General features: G+C 37.8%; 1 protein-coding gene across 2 annotated transcripts in view; it reads right to left on the minus strand.

Moving 5' to 3' along the window:
* Positions 1 to 2,548: 2,548 nt before the first annotated feature.
* The window catches only part of C4H12orf4 (chromosome 4 C12orf4 homolog), a 61,513-nt gene continuing 41,184 nt past the window's right edge, over positions 2,549 to 22,877 (minus strand). The window contains exons 10-12 of one of the 2 annotated variants that reach the window (XM_049882245.1): positions 4,824 to 4,881; positions 4,028 to 4,095; positions 2,549 to 3,175 (exon numbers count right to left, since the gene is read on the minus strand). In XM_049882245.1, coding sequence (XP_049738202.1) covers positions 3,083 to 3,175; positions 4,028 to 4,095; positions 4,824 to 4,881 — 219 coding nt within the window. In that variant the 3' untranslated portion in view covers positions 2,549 to 3,082. The remainder of the gene's footprint in view (positions 3,176 to 4,027; positions 4,096 to 4,823; positions 4,882 to 22,877) is intronic. The other variant, XM_049882244.1, reaches the window with a different exon arrangement.

Here is a 22,877-nt window from a genome sequence, read left to right on the forward strand (position 1 = left end):
ATACTGAAGGCTGTGGTCTTTGACCTTCATAAGTCAGTGCTTAAAGCTGGCAAGCAAGCTTGCTTTTTATAAATAGGTGCTGCAAAAAATTCTTTTTATTATTTCATAATTAAGATAATGATTTTTTATATTGCTGTTACCACTTTTGAGAAAAGCAGTCCAATTTCATCTAAATGGGAAGACAAGTCTAGAGGAAAACAACCATCTTCACCTACAAACTGAAAAATAGCCTTGAGGCTCTACTCTTCAAGTCTTGCCCTTTCTTTCAACACAGATCTGCTAGTTGTCCTTCAGGGCCTCTAGAACAGGAATGCTTCTGTGAATTCATCTTTCCATCATGGAACAGTTTTTCTTCTTGTGAGAATTAGCCAGGATACAGCTGATATGACACAAATGGTGGTGTGCACTGTGCCAATAAGAGCTCTGCCAACTTCCTGGAAAGCTAAGTTGTTTTCTCGTTGAAATTCTTTTCCATGCATTTCTTCCATTCTGGTCACATCGTCATACTGAGGAACAGCTGGTGCCACAATTCTTGATCAATGGCAAGGTTATAGCCTTGCTTTATTTGGTGCTTTGAGAGCAGAAATGGGGGAAGGGGAAGAAAGCATGGTACAAAATGGAGACTATGGGTTCAGTGGTCCTGACCAATACACTTCATTTCCAAAATGTATTTTTAAGGTGTAGAAGGCCATACTCTGTCTTAGGAACACTTAACTGTTTATACAAATAGAAAACCTCATGCCCATCCAACACTCCCCACCAATGTTTGGGCTAAGGCCCAGGGTCCTCCCCTACCCCAGAAGACTCTGTGGTCAGCTTCTCTCAAGGTACCGCCATTTCACTGCCTCCTTTTTCTATTTCTAATCCATTTGTACCTTGTACCTAGGATGCTGTTTCTATCTATTCCATCACTCAAGAAATACCTGAAATCAACCACCTCCAAGAAGCCCTTCTCGTACGCTCAGAAAAAGGTTATAATCTCATCCTTACCTTCCCAAACATTAAACTCCTGACTTCCTCATCAACTACTGCTATCTCTACCATTTAAACGCATATAACTGGTATTCTCCACCATTTAAATGCATATAACTGGTATTTTAAATTATATATTTGCACTCAGATTCATATTTGGTGTGTTTTCATATCAGTGATATGTAACATAAGCATTTTTTTTCCAATCTTACTGCTTCTGCATATTTCATATTATAGTACCATGTGAAAAATGGGTACTTAATAAATTTACCTTAATTTCATAGACCAAGAAGTACCTTTAAATTGCCCTAGGATGAAGGCCGCTACTTTATAAGCAACTTAATAAAACAGCTCTGAGGTGACAAAGAAAAGGTGGGGCAGCATTCACCAAACTGTTCTGGGGATGAATCCTTGGTCCTACACCCTGTACATGGCTGCGCCTTTAGGCTGTTGGCTGCGCCCTGAGATTAGCTATAGAAATCCTGTAGAAAGGTTTGCAGTGCCTCTTTGTGAGCACCTTTTATTAATCCCACTACCCACTTTTACTTGGCCTGTCATATTACAAACTGTAACAGTCCCTGACGTTGATCTAGCACACCCCTAGTTTCTGCCTCTGTCTACTCTGCTTTCCATCAGGATCAGTATCGATGATAACAGTGGTACACCTAGAAGACAATTTCTACAAGGTAGAGGATTTAAGGCCAAAATACCTAAATTCTTGGTGGGATCACCAGACTCTATGACAAAGAATTTGTAAAGTTTTAGTGTAGAATGGACAAAATGTTAGAGTGGGTGTTAGGAGAACTGGGTTCTCTTTAGGGTTGTTACTTTGACACATTTCTTCCTTGAATAGAAAATGAAGACACATTCTGAATTATGGGAAAGCCTTTTGAGTGTCAGTAGCGCTTCTGTAACAGTTATATGCAGACACACTAATAGAGTGCTTTTTGTCTCTTGAAATCAAGGCATGCCATCTCATGATGAGCCAGAGGTCCTCCATTGAATTCAGCTGGCCAGTTACAACATCCACACAACTTGGATTTGATGAAACTACTGCTTTTATAAATGTCTGTAGATCTCCCTTTGTTCAAAGTAGTCACTACTCTTAGCAAATACGTCATAAATGGGATAAATAAGTGGTGTGCAACATCTGAGAAAGTAGTACCACAAGGAAAGACAATGGAAAAGGAGGGGAAACAGAACAGAGATAGAAATGTGGATGTAGTTATCAGCAAAGAAATGCAAGGGGGAAGAAAACTGGCTGAGGAAGCTGAGAATGCAGGAAGGAGGGCAGAGAAATAAAAATGATCTCCTATGAATAGTGTGGTCTGATTGTCACAATGCTGATGAGCATTAAAATACTGCCAGATGCTGGTTTAGATTTAACTTTACATCAGGCTTGCAAATGAGCACAATATTTTCCCAGCCCATTAAATGCTATTAATAGACAGGGGCAAGGTCACACAGGAAAGATTAGACAGGGGTAAAGAATCTCAAGCTTTTTTCTTACTCTAACTTTCAAAACCTTAGAAAGAGTACATTAAAAGCTATTTTTAAATATAGAATTTAAAAGACTAAGCACATTTGTCTCATATATTTTGTGTTTCTACCAGAAGATTTTCACAAGAAATCTACACTTGCAATGTATATTTCAATGCTTTTTAAATTACCATTTGGTAAATACAGTGGAAAGAAGATTTTATTTGCATGTTCAATTAAGCCTTGTATAGGCTTGATATAATTCAAACCTTGTGAAAAGTCAAATGTCTCCATGAAAATGGAGTAATTAGTTTCCTATGGGAAATGTCCATGTGTGGAAGAGGAAGTTTTAACTTTCTAATATTTACCAATATGACATAACAATAGAAAAAAAGAAGAGATATTCTTTCACGAGATTTTTTTAAGAGTAAGTGCATAAATCTGGGCCTCATTGGTCTGCACAGTACATAAATTTTGGAAATATTTAATAGACCTATAACCATGTATTACGATTTGTGGTTTGGGTTGCATGTACACCTTCTTGGCATCTTTTGATTGACAGAGTCCCAGCATAGCTCAGTTCCTGGAGAGTTTACGGTCCTCTTCTGCCAGTACGCCAATCTATAAGGTTCTAGTGCTTGGATGTCAGAGTAAGTGTTGAAGATACTCGGAAGATCTGGGGAAGCATGTTACTAAGTTGATAAAACATTTCTTCAGAAATACTCTGTAAGAGGTTAAAAAAATGTTGCATTTGTTATAGTATCATTTTTTTTTTAAGTTTAAAAGTATTTTAAAATATGGAACTAGCTCCAGATATGGAGTGTAATATGTGAAAACTGTCTTTAATGGCTGAATTAATGGCATCTCAAAGGACAGGTGGTGTCTTTCTGGCTCCATCCTCTGAGATCCTATGTTGTTTCTGTCAAATAGTAAGTTTGATTACTAGAAAAACCCTAAAAGAACATTACTGTAATCAGTAATAAATGTACTACCAGTTTTGCTAACTTCTACAGGGTTCACTGAGTTACAGTCAACTTGATGGCAATGGGTTTGGTTTAGTTTTATAGAGAACAGAGAATCATTCTCTGCTAATGCCTTTATTACAAACTCTTCATAATTTACATACCACAAATGGGGGAAAAAATGAAGGAAAAATGAGTCAGGTTTGGTTCTGGGGACAAATAAGAGATTCCTTGAGTGGAAGATGGTATCTTTGACAATAAATCAAGTACCTTTATGGCATTCAAAGGAACCCTGGTAGCATAGTGGTTAAGCGCTGTGCCTGCTAACCAAAAGGTCGGCAGTTTGAATCCGCCAGGCGCTCCTTGGAAACCCTGTGGAGCAGTTCTACTTCGTCCTACAGGATGGCTATGAGTCGGAATTGACTCAACGGCAACAGGTTTTTTTTGTTTTGTTTTGTTTTAAGGCATTCAAACAATTCTCTCCTTAAAAAATAGGAAGTCGTTAGCATTTTATTTTGTTATATTTAGGACTTTGGAGCAGGGTGCCTAACTATATCTGTGAGGAATATTATAGTAGAGATTAAATTGGGGTGAGATCTATTCAGATAACATACCTGTGGTACCAGAAATTGCACAGTCCTAGAAATTCCTCCATCCCATGAAGCCATTTCCATCATGAAACCTAAAACAGAACAATGGAAAGACTGTTGAATTGAGTTCTGGTCTTCAGACTTACCAGTCACTTACTGAGATAAACTGAGCTTTCATTATGGGGCTTCATGTCTTAACTTTTTAGATAGCCACTAGCCTGTAGGAGAGGCTAAGCCTAAAGGACAGATAGTCTTCTGCAATCCCTAATTCCTCATGCCCAAAAACCCAGTGCTGTCAAGTCAATTCCAACTCATAGCGACCCTATAGGACAGAGTAGAACTGCCCCATAGAGTTTCCAAAGAGCGTCTGGTGGTTTTGAACTGCCGACCCTTTGGTTAGTAGTTGTAGCTCACACCAGAGGGGTTTAACATCGTTTCAACAACGCATGCATACTTAGGATTTCTCAAGTCCTTTTTGGTCTCCATACTGTGAAGCCAAAACAAGTTATTAAAGGTTAACTAAATACGTGGCTTTTTTTCCCCTTCTTCTTCTTAAGAAAATAAAAAGGCAACAGAGAGTAAGCCAGAATCAAAGCAAAGTATAAATAACATTCAACTATCCTTGTATTCTAGGAGGGCTGGGGATTTATTTTGTGACTGGAAAAAGATAAGTAAAGAAGCTCTTTTATGAAATACTTGTCACGTGAGGCAGTAGATAACAGGGATAACCCTTGTGTTCTTTTTTCTAGGTTGCTCCACTTTCAATATTTGGGAGGAAGAAATATAGGTAGTTTGTTATTAAATATAAGGCTATGCTCACCTTTGACACACTTAAACACAAGTTCTGCTCTCCTTAAGCACCAGGGTATAGTCATTTCCTAGAAACAGAAACAAATCATATGTTTTTAACAGAACTTTGTAAAAACAAATAAATAAATACAGTCAGCTCTTAATTTATTTATAACATTGACCATCTACTTCGTGAACAGACTCAGGCAACCATTTGCTCATTACAGCTGGATTTCCTCTGGTTTGGGGGCATACAACGTCTTCCAGCTGTTAGAATGCAAACTAACTTAATTAATCTAACCCAAACTTTAGCGAATATAAATATATAAACATATCCTTAAAACTTTCCAGATAATTAATATATCTAAAAAAAAAAAAGATACATCTAAATGATTTAGGAACTCTATTATTCTCAATATGTCAGCATGAATAATTATACTAAATTATATAATACTTGCATAAGCAATGCATTAAAATGTTTTTATTATACAGTATAGGTTATTACAAAAGTAATGGAAATAAACAAACACCCCGTTCCAGATTCCTAACAAACCAACTGTATTCATTTTCTATCTCCCCTTTCAATCTTTGACCACAAGCACAAACCAGTGCCAGACTACCCCAGGACATTTACAATTTCCCATGGTTACGGTCAATGATTAGGCCATTCTAAATTCTGTTTCTTTTATATCAAAATTATTTTCCCATGTTACAAGCCTTCGTAATTGTAACCATAAAAAGTTGTCCATTATTTTATTTTGGTGATTTTCAAGCTTTTTGAGTTCTAGGATCTTTTAAACTCTTAATATTTACTGAAGATTCCAATGAGCTTTTGTTTATCTGGATTATATTTCTTGATGTTTATTAGAAATTAAAAATGAGAAAACCATAAAAACATTAATTTCATTTGAAAACAATAATAACCCATTACATGCTAACACAAGTAACATATTTTTGTGGAAAATATGTTTTTCTACTATTCTTCACTTATCAACTACCTCATTATCTGACATTTTGTATTTATCACAATAGTAAAAAATCTACTATCTGACTAATTTGTGATGTACGTCTGGCAGTAACGAACACTGAGGTGTGACGCAAGAGTGACGCTGGCTGTGATGGTTAAGGTTATGTGGCAACTTGGCTGGGCCATGATTCTCAGTGGTTTGGCAGTTATGTAATAATGTAACTTGGCAGTTACATAATGATGCAATCATCCTCCATTTTGTGATCTGATGTGGTCATCCTCCATTTTTACATAATGCTGATTTTTGCATAATGACCTGGTCTTTGGAACCGAATCATGTCGATAACTGTGTGTGTACTTTCCAAAACAAAAATTTTTGGTGAGAACAGTGACACTGTTGTATATTTCCACAAATCTCTTTAAACCTGGTTTAAAGGAGACCACTAAATTCTCATATGAGCTTTTGTATTTGATCTGTTGTGATATTACATGTCACTTAGCCTCTGGAAAACTGTTACTTGCACAAGAATGAAAGTGGAAAAGACAAATAATGCCATAGTATTTTTTTTTTATTATTATGGAAATATGTTTAACTTTGTGGATCTCCAGAAAGGATCTAGAAGACTTGTGGTGATCTTCAGAATACAATTTAAAAACTAATGTTTTATTGAGTTAATGTACCAAAATTTATTTAAAGAGTCCCTTACAGCTAGATATTTAGATGATTTCCTTTTTTTTTGTTGTTGTTAATAACGAAGAAGGACCCGGCAGTCTACTTCTAAAAAGAATTAGCCAGTGAAAACCTTATGAAGAGCAGCGGAACATTTATACAGATATACATACATATCTTTTGGAATGATTTCTTGGGATACTTATTTCTGTAGATCAGTGAAACAAGTTCAGGTTCTTCCCCAAAAGGTTATACCAATTTACATTAGTCATCAGCAATGTAATGCATCATTCAGATTCACCATATTTTCACCAGCATTTGGGCATTTAAATATTATTAAAAATATTATTGAATACAAAACATTACCAAAAATGACGAAGAGAAACTGGATAACTGGGAGCTCCTAAAAATCAAACACCTATGCTCATCTAAAGACTTCACCAAAAGAGTAAAAAGAACACCTACAGACTGGGAAAGAATTTTCAGCTATGACATCTCCGACCAGCGCCTGATCTCTAAAATCTACATGATTCTGTCAAAACTCAACCACAAAAAGACAAACAACCCAATCAAGAAGTGGGCAAAGGATATGAACACACACTTCACTAAAGAAGATATTCAGGCAGCTAACAGATACATGAGAAAATGCTCTCGATCATTAGCCATTAGAGAAATGCAAATTAAAACTACGATGAGATTCCATCTCACTCCAACAAGTCTGGCATTAATCCAAAAAACACAAAATAATAAATGTTGGAGAGGCTGCGGAGAGATTGGAACTCTTATACACTGCTGGTAGGAATGTAAAATGGTACAATCACTTTGGAAATCTATTTGGCGTTATCTTAAACAGTTAGAAATAGAACTACCATACAACCCAGAAATCCCACTCCTCGGGATATACCCTAGAGAAATAAGAGCCTTCACACAAACAGATATATGCACGCCCATGTTTATTGCAGCTCTGTTTACAATAGCAAAAAGCTGGAAGCAGCCAAGGTGTCCATCAACGGATGAATGGGTAAATAAATTGTGGGATATTCACACAATGGAATACTACGCATCGATAAAGAACAGTGACGAATCTGTGAAACATTTCATAACATGGACGAACCTGGAAGGCATTATGCTGAGCGAAATTAGTCAGAGGCAAAAGGACAAATATTGTATAAGACCACTATTATAAGATCTTGAGAAATAGTATAAACTGAGAAGAACACATACTTTTGTGGTTACGAGTGGGGGAGGGAGGGAGGGAGGGTGCGAGAGGGTTTTTTACGGATTAATTAGTAGATAAGAACTGCTTTCGGTGAAGGGAAGGACAATACTCAATACATGGAAGGTCAGCTCAACTGGACTGGACTGGACCAAAAGCAAAGAAGTTTCCGGGATAAACTGAATACTTCAAAGGTCAGCGGAGCAAGGGCGGGGGTTTGGGGACTATGGCTTAAGGGGACTTCTAAGTCAATTGGCAAAATAATTCTATTATGAAAACGTTCTGCATCCCACTTTGAAATGTGGCGTCTGGGGTCTTAAATGCTAACAAGCGGCCATCTAAGATTCATCAATTGGTCTCAACCCACCTGGACCAAAGGAGAATGAAGAACACCAAGGTCACACGATAACTAAGAACCCAAGAGACAGAAAGGGCCACATAAACCAGAGACTTACATCATCCTGAGACCAGAAGAACTAGTTGGTGCCTGGCCACAATCGACGACTGCCCTAACAGGGAGCACAACAGAGAACCCCTAAGGGAGCAGGAGATCAGTGGGATGCAGACCCCAAATTCTCACAAAAAGACCATACTTAATGGTCTGACTGAGACTAGAGGAATCCCGGCGGTCATGGTCCCCAAACCTTCTGTTGGCCCAGGACAGGAACCATTCCCGAAGACAACTCAGCAGTCATAAACAGGACTGGACAGTGGGTAGGAGAGAGATGCTGATGAAGAGTGAGCTAATGATATCAGGTGGACACTTGAGACTGTGTTGGCATCTCCCGTCTGGAGGGGGAATGGGAGGATAGAGAGAGTTGGAAGCTGGCAAAATTGTCACGAAAGGAGAGACTGGAAGGGCTGACTCATTAGGGGGAGAGCAAGTGGGAGTACGGAGTAAGGTGTATATAAACTTATATGTGACAGTCTGACTTGATTTGTAAACGTTCACTTGAAGCTCAATAAAAGTTAATTAAAAAAATATTATTGAACAGTTTTACTATAATTTAGCAGGTTCAAAATGGTATATCTTGATTTTTTAAAAAACATTTTAGTTTTTAGAACAGTTTTAAATTTAGAGAAAAACTGAGATGATAGTACAGGGATTTCCCATACATCACTCACCCAACTTTCCCTATTATTAGCATCTCATATTAGTATAGTGCAATTAATTAATTTATGACAATTAATGAACCAATACTGATACATTATTATTAACTGAAGTCTACAGTGTATTCAGATTTCCTTAGTTTTTAACGTAATGACTTTTTCTGTTCCAAGATCCCCTCCAGGATACTACATTACATTTAGCTGTCATGTCACCTCAGGCTTCTCTTGGTCTTTTAATGTCAACTCTATCTGTAGCAATATCCCCCCTTTTTCATTACTAATACTGTTTACATGTGGCATCTTTTTTTCTTAATCAGTCTTACCAGAGGTTTATCAATTTTATCAGTCTGTAAACCAAACCAAAACCAAACCCAGTACTGTTGAGTCGATTCCGACTCATAGTGACCCTACAGGACAGAGTAGAACTGCCCCGTAGAGTTTCCAAGGAGCGCCTGGTGGATTTGAACTGCTGACCCTTTGGATAGCAGCCATAGCACTTAACCACCACGCCACCATATCCGTCTGTAGGATTTATTTATCATTTCCATATTGTGTTTGTTTTCTAATTCATTGATTTTAACTCAGTGAATTATATTCTCCCTTCTATGTTCTTTGGATTTATTTTTACTCTTATTTTTCTAGCTTCTCGGGATGGATACTTGGCTCATTAGCTTTCGGTCTTTCTTTATAATGTTTCCCTAAGAACTGCTTTTGTTCTAGCTTACCAATTCAGATACGTATTATTATCATTCACTTAAAAATATTTTCAACTTTTCATTTTATGATTTCTTCTTTAGTGCATCTGCTATTTCAAAGGGTGCTCCTTAAACTTTACACATATGCATCTTTTCTAGTTATATTTTGATTATTGATTTCTAGTATAATTACACTGTAGCCACAGAACATAATCTGTAATTTAAATACAATGACATTGGTTCAGTTTTCAGTGTATGTCCAGTTTTTGTAAATGTCGTGTGAGCTTGCAAAGAATGTATATTTTGCAGGTCCTGAGTGAGTATAACATTAATAATGCTGCTGAAATCTTCTGTAACTTTACTGATATGAGTTGGAATTGACTCGATGGCAACAGGTTTAGTTTTTATTCTATCAATTACTCACAGAAGTATGTTAAAACCTCCCACTATAATTGTGGCTTTGTCTATTCCTGCTTATAGGTCTTTCGATTTTTTGCTTTATATACTGTTAGGCTATGTTACTAGGTACATATATATTTGGAAACATTTTACCGTCCAGGTGAATTAAACTTTCATCATTTTAAAATGACTCTGTAGTAAAGCTTTCTGCCTTGAGGTCTATTTATCTGATGTCGATATAGTTATATTAGTTTTTTGCTTACTATTTGCATGACATATCCTTCTCCATTCTTTTCTTTCCAACCTTTTTGTATCTTCATGTTTTAGATGCCTCACTTATAAACAGGATATAGATAAATCTTTAAAAAATCTAGGCTGATAATCCTCATCTTCTAACTAGAGCATCTAGTTAATGTCATTACCAGTATATCTGGGTTTAAATTTACCATTTTATGCTTTTTTATTTATGCCATCATTCTATGTTTCATTTTCTTTCTTTCCTTCCCTCGTTTGTTTCAGACTGAGTGCTTTATCATGACATTTCTTTCCACTGCTGTGTCTATTATTTTATACAGACAACATTTATTTAGATTCACTCACATATTTATCGCTTTCTTTGCTTTTTTATACTTTTCTGCATACCTGCCATTCAATCTAATATCATTTATCTTTTGCCCAAGGTATGTCCTTTAGGGTTTCCTTTACTTACAATTATGCTGGTGGCAAACTCTCTTAATTTTTGTTTGTCTGAAAATGTCTTTATTTCGCCCTCATTCACAAATGTTTGTGGGGTACAGAATTCTAGGTTGGGAATTTTTTCTTTCAGCACTTTGAAAGTATTATTCTGGCTTCCACTACTCCATTCAGTAGTCAGCTATCTGGGATTCTCCAAAGCAATCTGTCTTTTTTCTATGTCGGTATTTAAGACTGGTGTCAGTACGATGTTTCTAGACACAGGTTTCTGTTTATTTATCCTCTTTAAGATTTAGCTGGGCTTCTTGAACCTGTGGATTGGTATTTTTCATCAGTCCTGAAAAATCTCAGCCATTACCTCTTTAAGTATTGTTTACCTCTGAGTTTCTCTCTCCAATTAAACACACATTAGAACATCTCAAATGCTGTGTGCTTTATGTCTCTTACCACTTTTTGTCTGTTGGTGCTACATTCTGGATCATTTCTTTCTGATATGTCTTTCAGTCCATTAATTCTCTCTTCAGCCATAACTAACCTAATATTGAAATATTTCATGGTCTTCTTAATTTTGGCCATTGTATTTTAGATTTGGAAACTCTAGATGTTATTTTTATAATTTGCTAGGCCACTTTTTAAATCAGGTTTATTGAGGTACAATTTAAATAAAATTGACCAACTTTAATGGTATAGTTTGACATATTTTGACAAATGTATCCAGTTTTTTTTTTTTTAATCAAGTTATATAACTACCACCACAATTAAGATACAGAGTATTTCTATCACTGCAAAAGGTTTCCTTGTGTGCCTTTGCAGTTAATCTCCTCTCCTGAATTTGGCAACTCCTGATTTACTTTCTGGAAACCCTGGTAGTGTAGTGGTTAAGAGCTATGGCTGCTAACCAAAAGGTCAACAGTTCGAATTCACCAGGCGCTCCTTGGAAACTCTATGGGGCAGTTCTACTCTGTCCTATAGGGTCGCGATGAGTCGGAATTGACTTGACGGGAACAGGTTTTTTTTTTTTTTTTTTTGAGTGATCTACTTTCCGCCTCTGAAGTTTTATGTTTTTAATAACTTCATTTAAATGGAATCATACAATCAATCTTTCATGCGTGGCTTCTTTCCCTTCTTATAAAGACTTAAAAAAAAATACATCCATGCTGTTAGATGTATCAGTAGGATTTCCTTTTTATTGCAGAGTAATATTCCACTGTATAGATATACCTGATTTATTTATCCATGCAACAGTTGATGAGCATTTGAGTATATGTCTTGGTCATTATGTTTTCATTTCTCTTGAGTAAATATCTAGGAGTGGGTTTCCTGGGTTATATATATGTTTAATTTTATAAGAAACTGCCAAACCAGCAATGTATGAAAGTTCCAATTGCCCCATATCCTCAGCAACACTCGACAGTATTGTCAGACTTTTAAATTTTAGCCATTCAAATGGGTATGCAGCAGTAGTCTCATTATAGTCTTAATTTGCATTTCCCTGAAGACTATAATGTTGAAAATCTTTTCAAGTGCTAATTTACCATTCAGATATCACATTTTGTGAAGTATATGTTCAATGTGCTTTTTGCCTTTTTGATATTGAGTGGTATAGTTCTTTATATATTCTAGCACGTTTTGTAAGTATTTTTCCCCAGTCCACAGCTTGTATTTTTATTTTTAAAAATTTTCCTTTTTTCCTAATTGTGCTTTAAGTTTACAATTCAATTCAATTTCTCACACAAAAACTTAATATATTGTTATGTGGCCCTAGCTGCTCTCCCTCTAGTGTGACAACACACTCCTTTCTACCCTGTATTTCCCGTGTCCATTCAACCAGCTTTTGTCCCCCTCTGCCTTCTTATCTCGCCTCTGGATAGGAGCTGCCCACTTAGTCTTATGTGTCTGCTTGAGCTAAGAAGCATACACCTCACCAGAATCATTTTACATCTTATAGTCCAGTCTCATCTTTGTCTGAAGAGTTGGCTTTGGGAATGCTTTTAGTTTTGGGATAACAGAAAGTCCGGGGCCATGTCCTCTAGGGTCCTTCCAGTCTCAATCAGATCATTAAGTCTGGTCTTTTTACTAGAATTTGAGTTCTGCACCCATCCTTTCTCCTGCTCCATGAGGGACTCTCTGTTGTGTTCCCTGTCAGGCAAGTCTTTAGTTGTAGCCGGGCACCATCTAGTTCTTCTGGTCTCAGGCTGATGGAGTCTCTGGCTTATGTGGCCCTTTCTGTCTCTTGGGCTCATATTTTCCTTGTGTCTTTAGTGTTCTTCATTCTCCTTTGCTCCAGATGAGTTGGGACCAACTGATACATCTTGGATGGGCGCTTGCTAGCTTTTAAGAACCCAGATGCCACTCACCAAAGTGGGATGCAAAATGTTTTCTTAATACACATTGTTACGCCAATTGATCTAGATGTCCCTTGAAACCATGGTCCCCAGATCTCTGCCCCTGCTACTCTATCCCTTAAAGTGTTTGGTTATATTCAGGAAAACGACTTAGGTTTTGGTTCAGTCCAGTTGTGCTAATTCCCCTGTATTGTGTGTTGTCCTTCTCTTCAGCTAAAATAATTATTGTCTATCATCTAGTTAGTGAATACCCGTCTCCCTCCGACCCCACCCTCGTAACCATCAAAGAATATTTTCTTCTGTGTTTAAACCTTTTCTTGAGTACTTATAATAGTGATCTCATACAATATTTGTCCTTTTGCAACTGACTAATTTCACTCAGCATAATGCCTTCCAGATTCATCCACGTTATGAGATGTTTCATGTATTCATCATTGTTCTTTATTGCTGCATAGTATTCCATTGTGTGAATATATCATTTGTTTATCCATTCATCTGTTATGGGCACCTAGGTTGCTTCCACCTTTTTGCCATTGTAAACAGTGCTGCAATGAACACGGGTGTGCACATATCTATTTGTGTGAGGGCTCTTATTTCTCTAGGATATATTCCAAGAAGTGGGATTGCTGGATCATACGGTAGTTCTATTTCTAGCTTTTTAAGGAAACATCAAAGTGATTTCCAAAGTGGCCATACCATTTTACATTTCCACCGGTAGTGTATAACTGTTCCAGTCTCTCCACAACCTCTCCAACATTTATTATTTTGGGTTTTTTGGATTAATGCTAGCCTTGTTGGGGTGAGATGGTATCTCGTTGTAGTTTTGATTTGCATTTCTCTAATGGCTAATGATCATAAGCATTTCCTCATGTATCTGTTAGCCACCTGAATGTCTTTGGTGAAGTGCCTCTTCATATTCTTTGCCCATTCTATAACTGAGTTGTCTTTTTGTTGTTGAGGTTTTGCAGTATCTTGTGGATTTTAGGGATTAGATGCTGACTAGACATGTCGTAGCCAAAAATTTTTTCCCAGTCTGTAGGTAATCTTTTTACTCTTTTGGTGAAGTCTTTGGATGAGCATAAGTGTTTCACTTTTAGCAGCTCCCAGTTATCTAGTTTCTCTTCTGGTGTTTGTCCATTGTTAGTTATGTTTTATATTCTGTTTATGCCATGTATTAAGGCTCCTAGCATTGTCCCTATTTTTTCTTCCATGATCTTTATCATCTTAGATTTTATATTTAGGTCTTTGATCCATTTTGAGTTAGTTTTTGTGCATGGTGGGAGGTATGGGTCTTGTTTCGTTTTTTTTGCAGATGGATATCCAGTTACGCCCGCACCATTTCTTAGAGACTGTCTTTTCCCCATTTAATGGACTATTGGGCCTTTGTCAAATATCAGCTGTTCACAGGTGGATGAATTTACATCCGGAACCTCAATTCTGTCCCATTGGTCTGTGTATCTGTTGTTGTACCAGTACCAGGCTGTTTTGACTACCATGGCTGTATAAAAAAAACAAACAAACCAAACCCAGTGCCATCGAGTTGATGCCGACTTATAGCGACCCTATAGGACAGAGTAGAACTGCCCCATAGAGTTTCCAAGAAGCGCCTGGCGGATTTGAACTGCCGGCCCTTTGGTTAGCAGTGGTAGCACTTAACCACTACACCACCATGGTATAATAGGTTCTAAAATCAGGTAGTGTGAGGCCTCCTACTTTGTTCTTCTTCAGTAATGCTTTACTTACCAGGGCTTCTTTCCTTTCCATATGAAGTTGGTGATTTGTTTCTCCATCTCATTAAAAAATGCCATTGGAATTTGGATGGGGATTGCATTTTATGTATAGATCGCTTTGAGTAGAATAGACATTTTCACAATGTTGAGTCTTCTTATCTGTGAACGAGGTATGTTTTTCCACTTAATGTAGGTCTCTTTTGGTTTCTTGGAGTAGTGTCTCATAATTTTCTTTGTATAGGTCTTTCAGGTTTCTGGTGAGATTTATTCCTAAGTATTTTATCTTCTTGGGGGCTATTGCAAATGGTATTGATTTCGTGATTTTCTCTTCGACATTCTCTTTGTTGGTGTAGAGAAATCCAACTGATTTTTGCATGTTTATCTTGTATCCTGATAATCTGCTGAACTCTTCTATTAGTTCCAGTAGTTTTGTGGATTCTTTAGGGTTTTCTTGTATAAGATCATATCATCTGCAAATAGAGATACTTTTACTTCTTCCTTATCAATTTGGATGCCCTTTATTTCTTTTCCTAGCCTAATCACTCTGGCTAGGACCTCCAGCACAATGTTGAATAAGAGTGGTAATAAAGGGCATCCTTGTCTGGTTCCCATTCTCAAGCGGAATGTTTTCAGAATCTCTCCATTTAGGACGATGTTGGCTGTTGGCTTTGTATAAATTTCCTTTATTATATTGAGGAGTTTCCTTTCTATTCCTATTTTGCTCAGAGTTTTTATTATGAATGGGTGTTGGCCTTTGTCAAATGCCTTTTCTGCATCAACTGATAAGATCATGTGGTTCTTGTCTTTTGTTTTATTTATGTGATGGATTACATTGTCTTCCTGATGTTGAACCATCCCTGGATATCTGGTATGAATCCCACTTGGTGATGGAAATTATTTATTTGATATGTGGTTGAATTCTATTGGCTAGAATTTTGTTGAGGATTTTGCATCTATGTTCATGAGGGATAATGACCTGTAATTTTCCTTTTTTTGTGGTGTCTTTGTATCAGGGTTATGCTGGCTTCATAGAATGAGTTTGGAAGTATTCCATCCTTTTCTATGCTCTGAAATACCTTTAGTAGTAGTAGTGCTAACTCTTCTCTGACAGTTTGGTAGAATTCTCTAGTGAAGCCACCAGGGCCAGGGCCTTTTTTTTTTGTTGGGTTTTTTATTTATTTATTTATTTATTTTATTATTACCTTCTCAATCTCTTCTTTTGTTATAGGTTTGTTTAGTTGTTCTACCTCTGTTTGTGTTAGTTTAGGTGGGTAGTATGTTTCTAGAAATTTGTCTATTTCCTCTAGGTTTTCAAATTAGTTAGAGTACAATTTTCATAGTAATCTGATATGATTCTTTTAATTTCAGTTGGGTCTGTTGTGATATCGCCCATATTATTTCTTATTTGGGTTATTTGCTTCCTCTTCTGTTTTTGGTTTGTCAATTTGGCCAAGGGTTTATCAATTTTGTTAATCTTTTCAAAGAACCAACTTTTGGTCTGGTTAACTCTTTCAATTGTTTTTCTAGTCTCTATATTTCATTTAATTCTGCTCTTGTTTTTATTATCTGCTATCTTCTGGTGTCTGAGGGCTTCTTTTGCTGCTCTATTTGTTTGAGTTGTAGGGTTAATGCTTTGATTTTGGCCCTTTTTTCTTTTTGGATGTGCCCATTTATTGCTATAAATTGACCTCTGTACACTGCATTTGCTGTGTCCCAAAGGTTCTGATAGGATGTGTTTTCATTCTTATTTGATTCTATGAATTTATTTATTCTGCCCTTAATTTCTTCTATAACGCAGTAGTTTTTGAGGAAGGTGTTTTCAGTTTCCATGTGTCTGATTTTTTTCCCTTGCTTTTTCTGTTATTGATTTCTACTTTTATGGCTTTATGGTCAGAAAAGATACTTAGTTAATATTTCAATGTTTTGGATTATGTTAAGGCTTGCTTTATGACCTAATATGTGGTCTATTCTGGAGAATGTTGCATGTGCATTGGAAAAGAAAGTATACTTGGCTGCTGTTGGGTAGAGTGTTCTGTGTATGTCTATGAGGTCAAGATGGTTGATTGTGGCATTTAGATGGTCTGTGTCTTCATTGAGCTTCTTTCTCCCCTTGACTGAAAGTGGTGAAGTCTCCTGCTATTATTGTAGAGATGTGTATCTCTCTTTCCAAGGCTATTAGAGTTTGTTTTATGTATTTTGGAGCCCAGTTGTTCGGGTGCATAAATTTTTATTATGGTTATGTCTTCCTGGTGTATGGATCCTTTAATCATCATATAGTGTCCTTTCCTTTCCTTTGTGAAGGATTTTACTTTAAAGTCTATTTTGTCAGACATTAATATTGCCACTCCTGCTCTTTTTTGATTGTTGTTTGCTTGATATATATTTTTTCATCCTTTGAGTTTTAGTTTGTGTCTTTAAGTCTAAGCTGTGTGTCTTGCAGGCAGCATATAGATGGATTGTGTTTTTTTTTAATCCACTCTCTGTCTCTTTATTGGTGCATTTACATTCAGCATAATTATGGATAGGTATGATTTTAGTGCTGTCATTTTGATGTCTTTTTTCTTGTGTTGACAGTTTCTTTGTTCCACTTAATTTTCTGCACTGTCGTTTTTCTTTATGTATTTTCTTTTCCTCTTTTTTATTGCTGTAGATTTTGTATTAGCTGAGTCTGTATTTTTTCTTATTTTGATGTATAGAACTGTTAGTTTCCTTTGTGGTGCCCTTAATATTTACTGCTATTGTTCTAAGTTTAATGCAATCTTTTATTTCTTTATATTGCCTTGACTTTCTCTCCATATGATAGATCTATGACTACATTTTTTCAGTCTTTTTTTTTGTTTGTTTGTTTTAATATTGTCATATAATGATGTCTCTGTTTCCCTGTTTTGAGCATTTTAGCTTTGATCTATTTTTGTGAGTTCCCTATCTGGGTTGATATCCAGTTGCTCTGTCCTGTGTTCTAGTCTTGGGTTGTTATCTGATGTGACTGATCTTCTAACCAGAGGACTCCCTTTAGTATTTCTTGTAATAATGGCTTTGTTTTGGAAATTCCCTAAACTTCTATTTATCTGGAAATGTCCTAATTTTGCCATCATATTTGAGAGAGAGTTTTGCTGGATATACAATTCTTGGCTGGCAATTTTTTTCCTTCAAGGCTTTATATATGTCATCCTATTGCCTTCTTGTCTGCATGGTTTCTGCTGAGTAATCTTAGCTTAGTCTTCTTATTGACTGTCCTTTGTTAAGTGACTTTTTGTTTATCCCTAGCCACTCTTAAAATTCTATCTTTATCTCTGGTTTTGGCAAGTTTGATTATAATACGTCTTGGTGACTTTCTTTTGGAAACTACCTTGTGCAGACTTTTATGAGCATCTAGGATAGATATCTTCTCATTTTTCATGATATCAGGGAAGTTTTCTGCCAACAATCTTCAATAATTCTCTCTGTATTTTCTGTTATTCCTCCCCTCCCTGCCCCCCCCCATTCTGGTACTCCATTCACTCATAGATCATTCCTCTTGATAGAGTCCCACATAATTCTTGGGGTTTCTTCATTTTTAAAAATTCTTTTATCTGATTTTTCCTCAAATATGTTGGCATCAAGTGGTTTATCTTCAATCTTACTAATTCTGACTTCCAGTTCCTCAGTTCTGTTCCTATGACTTTCTATTGAATTGTCTAATTCTGAAATTTTCTTGTTAATCTTCTGGGTGTCTGTTTGCTGTCTGTCTATGGATTCTTGCAGCCTATTAAATTTGTCATTATGCTCTTTTCTGATCTTCTTAAGTTCCTCTATTGCTTTGTGTGTGTGCTGCTTGGCTTTGTTTTGCATTTTGTCTGATCTCCTTCCTGATCTCTTGAAGATTTCTGTATATTAATCTGTATTCTACCTCTGGTAATTCATCTGGAAGATTTCTTGATTGTTTTGGGAGCTTGCTAAAGCCATCATGGTCTGTCTCTGTATGTGATTTGATATTGACTGTTGTCTCTGAGCCATCAATAAGTTATTGTATTTATTTGTTTTCTTATTGTGTCCTAGTTTCTTATTTTTTGTTTTGATATGCCCAAATAGGCTCCTCAAATGAGCTAGTTTAACTAATAAGCTTCGAAGCTCTATCATCCTGTCACCAGGTGGTTAGAGGTGTTACTAGGTATATAAGCCCAGGAGTCCATTTACTTTTCTTGTATGGATTCAGCTCAGGTGTCCAGGTAGTCAGTCACCAAGTATGTGGTTCAGGCTCTCACCTACAGTCCTAGACAAGCAGGCATGATCAGTGTAGGCACGGGTATCTGGCTGCAGTAGGGGGTCACGCACTGAGCAAGACAGGGGGCTAACAACTGCCCCTGAGTGTCTGTGATGAAAGCGTGCCCCTGTTCCCTAGAGTGCGCAGGTGGGTGGGTTCTGCAGCTGGACAATAGGCACCCAAGCTGTTGGCTCTAAGGACTGGGAGGCACTGCTTATTCTTGAACCCCTGTCGCAGGTAGTTAGGTGCCATGGTTGGAGCCCCCAGTCCTCAGGCCCCGGATGTGGATAGGTGAGGACCCTACTTAATAGGCAGAGCAGTGTCAATTGTCATGAACCTACCTCTCCACCGTATAGCTGAAACAGTTGAAGTTAGACTTCAGGTATATACCCGCTGTACTGTGCTAATGAGGCCCTATGCTGTTAAAATGAGCCCATAAAGGTCTATGCAGGGGTGACAGGCATTCAAAGTCTGTGGACCCCTTATGCCTGTGCCTAGGCAAAGGAGCTGTTTCTCCTCTGAGTTCTGGCTTAGGGGAGCCGGCAGATTATTTTTCCGGTTTGTTAATCTGTTTGCTCTGCAAGGCCAGGAGAATGGCTCAGGGTATGTGACAGGTCCTACATCCAGCCCAGGGGACGAGGCAATCTCTGAAGCTGGCTTGGAACCAGTGTAGAGCAAGAAGGGGGCAGGTAAGTGGGAGAGAGGTCTTTCCCAAAGGGATCTTTTTTGATCTGCACACTAGGTTAGACACAAGTGCTTATCTTTTGCCAACTGAGTGCTGCTTTCCATAGATTCTGGAGGCATGAGTAGACTCTCCGCTGCTTGGTGTCTCCTGATGTGAAATACACATCCCAAATGCCACTGCTTGCTTCACTGCTGGTGCCAGCTGATCCTGGCCTATATGGTGCTTGTTCCCACTAGGTCAGCTCTGGCAACTCCTCACTGCTTCTGAACCATCTCTCCCTCCCCCTGCTGCTCAGTCCTATTCCTCAACTTTGCCTTTGATGTTCAGGGCTCCTAGACTGTCATAGATTAGACTCGCTTGTTTTTTTTTGGGTCTTTGCTGTAAGAGGGACCACCGAAAGCATCTGACTACTCTGCCGTTTTGGCCCCGCCTCTTGTATTTTCATTTTCTTAACACTTTTTTTTTTTTAATAATTTTTATTGTGCTTTAAGTGAAAGTTTACAAATCAAGTCAGTCTGTCACATATAAGCTTATATACACCTTACTCCATAGTCCCACTTACTCTCCCCCAATGAGTCAGCCTGCTCCCTTCTTCCAGTCTCTCCTTTTATGACGATTTTGCCAGTTTCTAACCCTCTCTACCCTCCTATCTTCCCTCCAGACAGGAGATGCCAACACAGTCTCAAGTGTCCACCCAATACAAGTAGCTCACTCTTCATCAGCATCTCTCTCCAACCCATTCTCCAGTCCCTTCCATGTCTGATGAGTTGTCTTCAGGAATGGTTCCTGTCCTGGGCCAAGAGAAGGTTTGGGGACCATGACCGCCGGGATTCTTCTAGTCTCAGTCAGACCATTAAGTATGGTCTTTTTATGAGAATTTGGGGTCTGCATCCCACTGTTCTCCTGCTCCCTCAGGGGTTCTCTGTTGTGTTCCCTGTCAGGGCAGTCATCGGTTGTGACCGGACACCATCCAGTTCTTCTGGTCTCAGGATGATGTAAGTCTCTGGTGCCTGTGGCTCTTTCTGTCTCTTGGGCTCATAGTTATCGTGTGACCTTGGTGTTCTTCATTCTCCTTTGATCTAGGTGGGTTGAGACCAACTGATGCATCTTAGATGGCCACTTGTTAGCATTTAAGACCCCAGACGCCACATTTCAAAGTGGGATGCAGAACGTTTTCATAATAGAATTATTTTGCCAATTGACTTAGAAGTCCCCTTAAGCCATAGTCCCCAAACCACCGCCCTTGCTCCACTGACCTTTGAAGCATTCAGTTTATCCCTGAAACTTCTTTGCGTTTGGTCCAGTCCAGTTGAGCTGACCTTCCATGTATTGAGTATTGTCCTTCCCTTTACCTAAAGTAGTTCTTATCTACTAACTAATCTGTAAATAACCCTCTCCCACCTTCCCTCCCTCCCCCGCTCATAACCACAAAAGTATGTGTTCTTCTCAGTTTATACTATTTCTCAAGATCTTATAATAATGGTCTTATACAATATTTGTCCTTTTGCCTCTGACTAATTTCACTCAGCATAATGCCTTCCAGGTTCCTCCATGTCATGAAATGTTTCACAGATTTATCACTGTTCTTTATCGATGCGTAGTATTCCATTGTGTGAATATCCCAGAATTTATTTAACCATTCATCCGTTGATGGACACCTTGGCTGCTTCCAGCTTTTTGCTATTGTAAACAAAGCTGCAATAAACATGGGTGTGCATATATCTGTTCATGTAAAGGCTCTTATTTCTCTAGGGTATATCCCGAGGAGTGGGATTTCTGGGTTGTATGGTAGTTCTATTTCTAACTTTTTAAGAAAACGCCAGATAGATTTCCAAAGTGGTTGTACCATTTTACATTCCCACCAGCAGTGTATAAGAGTTCCAATCTCTCCGCAGCCTCTCCAACATTTATTATTTTGTGTTTTTTGGATTAATGACAGACTTGTTGGAGTGAGATGGAATCTCATCGTAGTGTTAATTTGCATTTCTCTAATGGCTAATGATCGAGAGCATTTTCTCATGTATCTGTTAGCTGCCTGAATATCTTCTTTAGTGAAGTGCGTGTTCATATCCTTTGCCCACTTCTTGATTGGGTTGTTTGTCTTTCTGTGGTTGAGTTTTAACAGAATCATATAGACTTTAGAGATCAAGTGCTGGTCGGAGATGTCATAGCAGAAAATTCTTTCCCAGTCTGTAGGTGTTCTTTTTACTCTTTTGGTGAAGTCTTTAGATGAGCATAGGTGTTTGATTTTTAGGAGCTCCCAGTTATCTGGTTTCTCTTCGTCATTTTTGGTAATGTTTTGTATTCTGTTTATGCCTTGTATTAGGGCTCCTAATGTTGTCCCTATTTTTTCTTCCATGATCTTTATCATTTTAGTCTTCATGTTTAGGTCTCTGATCCACTTGGAGTTAGTTTTTGTGCACGGTGTGAGGTATGGGTCCTGTTTCATTTTTTTGCAAGTGGATATCCAGTTATGCCAGCACCACTTGTTAAAAAGACTATCTTTTCCCCAATTAACTGACACTGGGTCTTTGTCAAATATGAGCTGCTCATATGTGAATGGATTTATGTCTGGGTTCTCAATTCTGTTCCACTGGTCTATGTGCCTGTTGTCTTAACACTATCTTTTGATGAACAAAGGTTTTGAATCTTGATGAAGTACAATTTCCCAGGTTTTCTTTTACGGTTTATGTTTTTTGTGTCCTAACAAATGTGTGTGTAGCTTAATGTCACCAAGATTTTCTTCTATTTTTTCCTCTAGAAGCTTTACAGCATTAGCTCCTATGTTTAGGTCTATGATCCATTTTAACTTAATTTTTGCATATGATGTGACGTAAAGGTCAAGTTTATTTTAAATGAATATCCAATTCTTCCAACACAGCTGGTTGAAAAGACAACCGTTTCTTCCATGGAACTGCCTTAGCATCTGCCGAAAATCAAATAACCATACATGTATGGGTCTATTTCAGGATTTTCTATTCTGTCCCTTTGATCCATAGTCTGTTCTTTTGCCAGTACCACACTGCATTGATTACTGTAGCTTTATGGTAAGTCTCGAATTGAGGTGGTATAAGTTTCTCAACTTTGTCTTTTTCAGAATTGTTTTGGCTGCTAAACCCAAACAAAACCTACTGCTGTTGAGTCAATTCCAACTCACAGTGACCCCGTAGGACAGAACAGAACTGCCCCATAGGGTTTCCAAGGCTGTAAATCTTTAAGGAAGCATACTGCCACATCTTTACCCAGCAGAGCAGGTGGTGGATTCGAACTGCCGACCTTCTGGTTAGCAGCCAAGCACTTAACCACTGTGCCACCAGGGCTTCTGTTTTGGC

This window comes from Elephas maximus, chromosome 4 (assembly GCF_024166365.1).
Source record: "Elephas maximus indicus isolate mEleMax1 chromosome 4, mEleMax1 primary haplotype, whole genome shotgun sequence".
Lineage (NCBI taxonomy): Eukaryota > Metazoa > Chordata > Mammalia > Proboscidea > Elephantidae > Elephas > Elephas maximus.